The sequence below is a fragment of the Montipora capricornis genome, chromosome 14 (assembly GCF_036669925.1).
Source record: "Montipora capricornis isolate CH-2021 chromosome 14, ASM3666992v2, whole genome shotgun sequence".
Lineage (NCBI taxonomy): Eukaryota > Metazoa > Cnidaria > Anthozoa > Scleractinia > Acroporidae > Montipora > Montipora capricornis.
The window spans coordinates 24709634-24719633 of NC_090896.1; the positions used below are offsets into that span (position 1 = coordinate 24709634).

Here is a 10000-nt window from a genome sequence, read left to right on the forward strand (position 1 = left end):
TAGTTTAAAATATAAACGGTGCAGCTCGACAAATAACCGCGGACCTGATGAGGAAAGTTGCCACATAGAGCTACCAAAATAGCCTTTGTGATCAACCCGGATAAGACGAAATTGCTTTTAAATGGCACCCGTCAAATATTTCAAAAGATGCCTACAGATCTGGATTTACATGTTACTTTACTGGGGAAAGAGTTGCGTCCAGTTGTTTCAGCGAAGCACCTTGGTGTGTATATCGACGCTACATTGAGTTTTGATGAACACATAACAAGTGTTAAATCTTCTTGCTTGTCAAGTTTAAGTTAAATTAATAGGGCAAAACATCTTTTGGATAGAAACACCTTATTAAACGTAATCTATGCACTGGTCTTTAGCAAACTCTATTACTGTTCATCTGTCTGGTCTGGTACGACAAAGAAGAATGTCAACAAATTACAAAATGTCCAAAACTTCGCAGCTAGGATTATAACCCGTTCTCAGAAATTTGATCACATTACCCATGTTCCCAAAGGACTGAAATGGTTGTCTGTCGAATCCATGCATATCTACAGGGATTGCATAGTGGTTTTTATAAATAAGTGTTTAAGGGGACTGGTCCCTGACTATCTTGCTAACAAGTTAAAAAAAAATCTGAAATCCACAATTACTGAAAAACACTCGGAACAAGAATAAGATGGATATTCCAGGGGAGTTTGGAGAATGTGCGAGCTAGCGAGCCATGCCAGCCAACATGGCGAGCCATGGGAGTCAACATGTGAGTCACATGCACAGTTATTGAAAGCTAAGCGTTATAAAATGTGTGCTTAGACTTAATAACTGTTTATCAGCGCTATTTGATGGGTGCTTAATTGACATGGCTCGTATGGCTCGCAAATTATCTAGCCCCATTCCAGGTATAGAACTGCCGCAGGCCAAAGAACCTCCATTATCGAGCAATTTCACTGTGGAGTTCCTTACCCGAAAGGTTCACTGAGCTAACAAACACTGAATCATCGAAAAAGGAACTTATGCGTCAAAGAGAATTTTGGAAGCTTTGATCTAATATATTGTAAATATCTTGTTGAATCTGTTACTTCAATATGATTTTAAAAATCATTTCTTATTGTCTTATAGTTTTACATATTTTATCGAATATTGTAACTACTTTTAAGAGCCAGAATTTGGAACGTAATAAAGTTATTATTATTATTATTATTATTATTATTACCAAATTTTCGTAGCAGTAAGATTGTAGTATCCATCTTCAGTTGAATGATGTTTACAAGTGAGTGACTTTGTACAAAGTAGGTAACAAGTAGTTGTAAATTACAAATTGTAGAATAATAGTTACAAATCAGTAAAAAAAGTTACCTAATACTTAAGGGATACAGAAGAGTGAGAAAATAAAAAGATTCGAAAGGTACAAATCTGTGAAAAATGTTTAAAACAGATAGTAATTAAAGTAAGAAAGTGTACTCCCACCGTTTTATTTTCCCACTCCGCTGTATCCCTTCAGTATTAGGTCACTTTTTTAAATGATTTGTAATTATTATTCTACAATTTGTAATTTACGCCTACTTGTTACGTACTACTAGTCACTCACTTGTAAACATCCTTCAACTGAAGATGGATACTGAGTATCCGAAACATGTCTTGCAAATTTAAAAGTTGTCGTTTATTATTATTATTATTATTATTATTATTATTATTATTATTATTATTATTGTACTGCGTGAATCATTAAAAATGCAGATGCAGACTGATATGAATACTGTATTTTGAAGTATTCAAAACAGATACCGTACCTTTCCTTTTTGTGAAGAATTTATGCAAACAATGGCAACTGAAATTACCTATGTACATTATGGCAGTTTCAGACACAAGGAGCAGAGGAGTCGTCCTATTTCAGCGTTTTTCCAGGTAAATTCCCCATACAATTGCAGCGCGAATCAATCTTGTTGATTTGAATCACCGTACGTGATCAAACTACACACAAACGATCGCGTTACCATTGAAATCCTATCGTCGAAGCGTTCGAAACTACAACCACAACTGTCAACTTTCGCGATACGCTGATTGGTGGATTTTAAGCGACGCGTATAACTGAAATGCCTTTGGTCGAGAATTTTGCACCGATCATGTTGAAAAAGCTGGTTTTGCAAATTTAGGATCTCTTTTTTCGTGAAATTTTGGAAGGATTGAGCTCTCACTGGAATCGGGCATGGAGACATCCCTAATCGATCGGATGCTGGTGTTCTTAAGGTAAATATTTCACTGGTTTGGCTTCAGTTCCAGCTTAAAGTAGACTAGGTCATACGCCGGCGGCTGATTGCGCAGATACCCCAAGCTAGCAATGTAATTTGAGCATCACGACCAGTTGAAATTATAAGCGTTTGTATGGGAATTTGCAAACGTGTTTAGGAGTCGAAATAAAGAACATGAATTGAAAAAAAGTGTATTACCTTGTCTTCTCGATACCTTATCAGTGTTTTTGTGGCGTACTTTGGCCATTTCAGCGTGGGTTGTAGGTTTGCTGTTTTCTCTCTATATATTTATCTTCAAGGTTGGAAACTCAGGCAGTCGAAAACACAAGCTGCTGTAAAGTCTTGCAAAAAGCTCAAATCGACCCAAAATTACACTGAGGCCAAGGATGATAGTACTGCTACATTTTTGAATCCTTATATCAGACAAAATTTCACGGAAAGGAGTTGAAAATCGCCGAAGTGGGCTGATTTTGCCCTTAGCAACATGCTTGGTTCGGAAGTTCCTTGCACGAAACCGTTGAAAAACACCTTACCGACCGGACCCAAGGTTCAAATTTGTTACACACAGGGTGGGCGACGAAGCTTTAGTCTCAGTGACGACAGGTACAACGTGAAGCCCTTCTCAAGAAAGTACTGAGCTGTCACACAGATACGGAAAAGCTAAGGGAAATGCTGATGCATTATAAAGTAGTTTTTTTGAGTTTTACGGTGATTCAAAACACAGAAGATCGATTCGCGCTGCAATTGTATGGTGAATTTACCTGGAAAAACGGTCAAATGGGACTCTTCTGTTCAAACAATTGTGTTTTTATATGGGTTTATTCAAGTTGCATTGTAACTGGACTGTGGTTTCTTTATTCAATTAAGATAATGAACATTTCTGTGTTCAGTTTCTTTTATGAGGGGTGATGTTGGACAAAAGTGTTTTGAACGTGGCGCATATTTTTGGGCCAAAGTGCCATCCAATGGCCTCACTTATTTTCTGGCTAAAGTTCATTCCCTCGGGTTGCATGTGAATGGGCGAAGATACGATTCAATTGAGCAGCAGTCTGTATCAGTTTTCGGGCTTGAAGTAATTATTATCGTCTTTTCGCCTGTTTATGGGCCAAGTTCGTTTCATTTGAACAGTTCACATGTTTTCGGGATCGTGCGATATCCTCGCCTTGAGTTGTCAGCGTAACATTCCTTTAGAGGAAGATACTTCATGTACGAAAGGAGAGTCCTTCTGGATCAGCGGTGACGAGGTGGATTCAATTTTTTTTTTCATGTTAAATGGGTTATCATTGCGTTCAATAGAGCATCATCACTATATGGTTTTGAAGATTCTCTCTTTGAATTACTTTTAACATCTCGATCTTTGTTGGCCGAGATATAAAATCAAGAACCAGCCTATGGCTAAGAACCATTAATTAAGGGTTTTTTACAGGCTGCAAAGGCACGTAGTCCCAAGTACGACATTCCTTCAGAACAACTAGAATTATTCCTAGGCTATGGATTTACTGTAAAAAAAGGGAGAAATGATTGGTGTAGGCTCCAAAACTGTGTATTGCAGGTTAAGAGAATTGGGTCTGTGATTTACGTGATTAGGACGTGGGCCTCCCGGAAAATTCTCTTTCATTAGGGTGACAAGGTAGGGGAACCTATAACTCCACTTGAAATCCAACTAAGGATCAAGTTAATGATACACAACCGTAGTCAACTTAGCGGATGACAAGAAAGGCTCCACAAGGGTTACAGGCTAATTTTATTTGTGAACCCCACTAGTAACGGGGGGATGTGGGTTCAAATCTTGCTCAGGGCGGATTTTCTTTCAAACCTATACTCAGTTATTGGTATCTATGTTAATTAGAATTACTGGCTTCTTTTTCAAACAAAAATTGGTTTGGATTTTCGACGTTGCATTGAAAGTAAGGAATGATTTATTTTATGAAAGAGGTCCACGGCATGTGCTTATCCTGTAGGAGAGTGAAGTTTCTTGTGACCTTTAAAGTTTGAAACATGTTTTGGAGGGTGGGTGGGAAAGCAGTTCTGGCTGTGACAATGAACAATTCACCCTTATAATGCACTTATAAGTGGCTTTCGATTCAAAGGACATCTCCAAGAGAGCCTGGGAAATTTGCCCTAACCTCTGATTTAACTTTACTAAATACGCAAGTTTGGTATTGGCAATATCTATTTTGAGGAATCCCCTCATCCTGAGAGGAACTGACTTTTGGAGTTTTTTTTTTCAAAATTTTTAAAACCTCAAGTGTCAACTGTTTAACGCTGGGGCACTGCATGTAACTAGGGACACTGCACAGAAATCGAATTAAATGAAATAAAGACATATCAAATCATATTGGTTAAGTTTTTGAGTAGAGGGGAAAACCAGAGTACCGAGAGAAAAGCCTCTCGGAGCAGAGTCTGGAGAACCAACAAACGCAACCCACATATGACACTGAGTCTGGGAATCGAACCTAGGCCACATTGGTGCGAGGCGAGTGTCCCTCAGCTGGACTTAGAGCAATGGTTCTAATTGTGAGAGGAGAATATTATAATACAAGAAAAACAAGCTATGCCTTATTATGTATAAACGAGGAGTGTTTTATTAGGATACAAAGCTCATACACGTGACGTTTTATCGGCGTTTTGATAGGATTTTAGGCTCTTTAATGAGTTCTTGAACAGGAATTAAAGTTGCTTTTTGAAACATTTAATGCGTCATTTAAATGCGGTGTTTAATGAAGTACTTACGGTATACGTAGTCTACAATTCAAGACAAATTCTCTGTTCTCAGTAAAAATATCAGTACATTTCTCAAAGATCGAATATTTGAAGACATTAATTAAGTAAACTGAGTATGCACGAAGAATTGAGCATATCGCTCGAGAAAAGGAATGGATCTCTACGGAATTCATGACCTTCTTTCTTTTCAATTTTCGCACACCGGCTAGGCTGAGTCAGATTCTTCGCCGCTGTAATATCGATTAAATCCTTGTGTTGGTCTTCCTGTGGGAAAATGAAATTTATATGCTCAGTAACTATTAATTCAACGACTAACTAGCATACAAAATGGCGGTTTTTATAACAGAGACGCATAGTCCATCCAGACGAATTATGCGTTCTTTATGTTATCCGTCTAGTGTAAAGCCCGGGACCGGAATCTACATGAGACGCATAATCCGTCTGGGACGAAATTGGGGAAACATTTTTTCTAGGTCTGTCACATTCGTCTGGCATAAAGCCGGGCACAAGACATACAATGCGTCTGGAAGAACTCAGTATCCAGTTTACTGCGTCTTCGAAGACGTACTAAAGTGGACAGTTTGTCGAGACGCGTTATGCGTCTTGTGGCCGTCTTTATACCAGACGAACTTAACAGACACAAAAAAGTTTGCCCAAGATCGTCCCAGACGACTTAGGTGTCTCTATTATAAGAAAGCCCATTCTTTACTTTTGAAAGATTACAGTGGTGCTTTCTGGCAGCCTTCAGAAACTCGTTAATATCAAACAGGCATTTTGTCCAATCGGATAAACCGAGTTAGTCACGAGAAAAGGGTTTGATACGATTAAGTCCTTGTTCACATTTATCTGGCATCGTGATGGTAAAAGGGAAGCCACTTAAAATAAATGTCAAAGTTATGAAAAGCAAAAACGTTTATTGCATTGCGATTAAACGCCTCATTGAATAAGAATCAGCATGCATTCTGTGGCGCTAGGGATTTACACCTGATAAAACACTGCTGCTTCTGTTTAATAAATAGAACTTCGTGGACAAGGCATCGGATCATTCCGTTTCTTAGCTAAATTTGCGGTCATTTCAGCTTAAAACAGGCTTCCACATCAGCGTTCCGAGGTTACTTTTCAATCAGGTAAGGCTTTCCGATCGCAAGTACACTACTTGTCAGCGGTTTACCAAAACAAGTTTTTTGAGGTTGAGTGAACATCATGAGTTATGTCACATTCATGATTTGTCTCGTGTTTTTAGAATTCGTCATAACATTGAGCACATTTTGGTTGGGTCTCATGACTTTTGATCCCTGTTTAGCAAACCTGCTGTTGGATTTGAGTTAATTAAACAAGATTGTTGTTGTGTCAGTGAATATTGCTTTGTGTTTAACGAATTGGATGAAAATTCTGGTTTGTGGGAAAAGAACTACTTGCTTGAATAACCATAAAAAGTAAGTCGTTTTCCTTGGGGATGCGAAAACGAATATGCAAGGCTAACTACCCAAAAAATAAGGGCATTTTGTTGTACATCTGTCTACGCACCCTGACCTGGAGATCGTATTTCAAAGATCCCGAAACTTTTCGGGAAAAATTTCGGGCGATAAAAAAACGCTTTGTATCTTCAATAAGGAAAACGTTTCAATTCATGAAACTTTGCAATTGTTTTGTTTTCTACGGACATGGAAATATGTTCAAAGATCAATTCTTCAAAATGAACAGATCTTAGTTTCACGAATTTCTTTTCGGGCCCGAAAAGCCTCTGGCACTTTGAGAAACAGGCCCCTGTTTCGAAATTAGCGCAGTCAAAGTCGGAGTCCATGTTGTGTATCCGTTGGCAAACACAATCATGATTGATTGTTTCAAATTTGTGCGAATGCATAGAATAGCCGGACGTTTGTGATTCGGCGATTCTCTGGTTCGGAAACAGCAAGAAGTCGCTTTTCCCTGTGCTCATCGAGAAAGTCGAAGGGTGAGCAACGTTTTATCATGGGTGTCACAAACTATTTTTTGAATGTAAACAACAGATTTTAGAAAATAACTTAGGGGTTGGTAAAAAGCTTAATGACTAAAAATTATGTTAATGAGTTATTTGTGCACGACCCCTCAAGCTGCATAGTTTAATCCACCACTGAGTCGTGCTTAAATATAGGTTGTCTGTCTGTATATGAGTTGAAGACAAGAGCAGTCGAGGAAAATTTTGCGTAAAAAAAAAGGCCAACTGAGTTTACCTGGTCTTGGGTCCCAGTCCGTCTCGCTTCCGCTTTCAAGTTGGGTCCGTTGCCATGGCCGACTCTCGCCAAACTCAGGCGACGCAACTCCATCATAATTGGCTTCCGTCTAAATGAGGGGTACAAGCAATGAAATCTTTTGCATTAGATTGTAGGGACTACAAGCAGAAACAAGGGGTACATCCGAACAACAGCCGTCGGTTGAGATCAAACAGCCGTTCAAGTGTGCGTAAGCATTTGTCTTCCCGTTCCACTCCAGGAACAAAAGAAGAAAAAAAATCAGCATTAGACTAGAAATTAAAACAAAAATAATGGAGAGAAAGGATTACATCATTTTCGGAAGAATATCCGTCGAACTTCCAAGCATTCTGTTGGCTTTCTGAGTACACCAAGTCACTACGGCTGGAGGACGCAGTTGGGGGTCTGGAACTATCGCGATGATCATCAGCAAAAGAGCCACCCCTGGGACAAAAAGGAAGAAAGCGAATGATGTGAAGCTACAAAAACACCGCGATTCAGATCAATAAATACCTCTTACTAACCGAGTTCGAGATCCGTACTGTAAGTTACGGACCGAGTTTTTTCCCGTTGATTTATGGAGTTCGAGGTCCGTACTGCAAATTACAGACCGAGTTTTTTCCCGTTGATTTATGGCCCGCGCGCTTCGCGCTTGGGCCATAAATCAACGGGAAAAAACGAGGATCCGTAACTTACAGTACGGACCGAGAAAACGAGGTTAGTAAGATATTTAGTATATCTCTGAGGTTAACCGGCGCGCGGGCAAGGAAACTAGTCAAAGTGAAGCGGAAGGTTCAACTGCCACAAAGAGTGCCGTGCCAAAATCCCAAAAACTAAATCTTCTTGGCAGTTAAGTTTGAAATAGTTGCTTGCAAGATTCAATCGGTTTTCAGTACAAGTTTATGCAACAGAAATGACATGAAAAACTCGCTAGATGATGTTTTGTCAAAATTTTATTTTTAGCGGGCTGCACAGCGGGCCGTACTGTAGAATACGGCCCGCTAATTTAGCCAATTACAGCTCGCGTATTATCTGAGAGATATAATAAATACAGTTAATGACAAAGCCTGTTGGGGGCTCTGTTGTATCGCACTGTCGTATTGCCCCCTTTCAGGCTTTCAACATTGTGCAAACGTTACTGTAGTCAACTTAATCTTAACCGAAGTAAATCTGACACAAACCGAGAACGGAATTGCGCCGAATAAATCAAATGATACCTGAACATGTGTTTGCCTTTCACTGGCGTTCTACTTGGACTTTGCCACATGTGTGAGCCTTTTCGTGGACTTGAATCACCTATATCAGCACCAAAGAAGACAACAATACTCAAAAACCTACAGAATAACAGTATGGACAAGTTCCCAACCGTCGTCGTTTTTTGTTGCATTCTTGAAAGAACCTACACGCATGCCACAACTTGACGTGAATATATAGGCCTGGTAAGCACTAACCGTTGGTTAACAGGTGTCAAATTCAATCACGTGATGTGACGGCCATGTTGCTGCACAAAACAATAGCAGATAGGAAACTTCAGAAAATAACATAGACCTTATTCATAAATGGCGGCAAATTCATAATTCTTTTGTCGAAGTGCAAATTAGCCTACCAAGCCTCGATACCATACAGTGAATTGAAAAGCATTTTTGCTCTAAAATGAGGCTTGGTAGGCTAATTTGCACGTGGACAAAAGAATTACAAATGTGACCGCCGTTTATGAATACGGTCTATAATACTCTTTGTTTGTCCCCCCCAAATTTTGCATAAGCATTGTTTTTGTTTTCTCTTGGAACCATTGTAAGTCCCACGATAAACTGGAAACAACGCTTATGCAAAATGTGGGGAGACAGACAAAGAGTATTATAGTATTTTCCGAAGTGGCCTATTATGGCTCATGTTTTGCATTATAATAGAGTCAAATGTTCAAAATACTTTTTCTTCCTCTATTGTTCTGTGCATCAACATGGCTGCAGTGACGTAAGGTGAAAACTATCTATAGGTTTCCCTGGTTTTTATCGCTGGTTAGCGCAAACCATGCTTCGAGCAACCCGGGCCACGGGCCCGTTTCTCGAAAGTCCCGAAAACTTTTCTGGCCCGAAAAGCCATTTGTGGAACTGCCAACCCCTTGTTTTGGAAAGCCGATCCCTTAACATGTTTTCAAGGCAACAAAAAGCAAAATGATTGTGAAGTTTGACGACTTAAATCGTCTCCCTTCTTGAGATACAGAGAGAATCGTGACACCCGAAAATGGTCAGTAAAGTTTCGGGACTTCCGACAAACGGGGCCCTGAGTTCCGAAATTCTACGGGACATTTTCGGGTGTCACAATTCCCTTTGTATCTCAAGAACGGAGAGGGCTTAAGTCGTCAAACTTAACAGTTATCTTCCTTTTTGTTACCTAGAAAACACGTTGAAAGATCGGCTTTCTAAACCAAGCGGTTGGCAGTTTCACAAATGGCTTTTTGTGCCAGAAAAGTTTCCGAGACTTTCGAGAGACAGGCCCCAGGGGCCCGTTTCTGTCACTCGTTTGTTTTAAGCTGCTACTGTTTCCTTAGTATGCTTTTAAGATGAGCAGAAGTAAAATTATTGCGAAAATTGATAACAGAGGGAACTGTAACACCCGATTTATTATCGGTTTAGCCTTCACGTTTTTCTTCAGCGCAGAATTAAATTTTTCAGGCTTTCTTTGGAGGGCAAATTCAAAACTTGCTTGAAAAACTCTCCACTTATTTGGCCTCCACGCTCTATATTTTTGTTCAATATTATCGTATGTACGTGTAATAAAAAAATGTAAATTGTAAAGTGCAAG

At 39.5% G+C, this 10000-nt stretch overlaps 1 protein-coding gene across 1 annotated transcript in view; it reads right to left on the bottom strand.

Annotated features, from left to right (window-relative positions):
• Positions 1-4802: 4802 nt before the first annotated feature.
• Positions 4803-10000, bottom strand: part of LOC138033017 (uncharacterized protein C8orf34 homolog) — a 47619-nt gene continuing 42421 nt past the window's right edge. Inside the window, exons 15-18 of the mRNA XM_068880748.1 lie at positions 8413-8491; positions 7507-7639; positions 7178-7286; positions 4803-5228 (exon numbers count right to left, since the gene is read on the bottom strand). Coding sequence (XP_068736849.1) covers positions 5170-5228; positions 7178-7286; positions 7507-7639; positions 8413-8491 — 380 coding nt within the window. The 3' untranslated portion in view covers positions 4803-5169. The remainder of the gene's footprint in view (positions 5229-7177; positions 7287-7506; positions 7640-8412; positions 8492-10000) is intronic.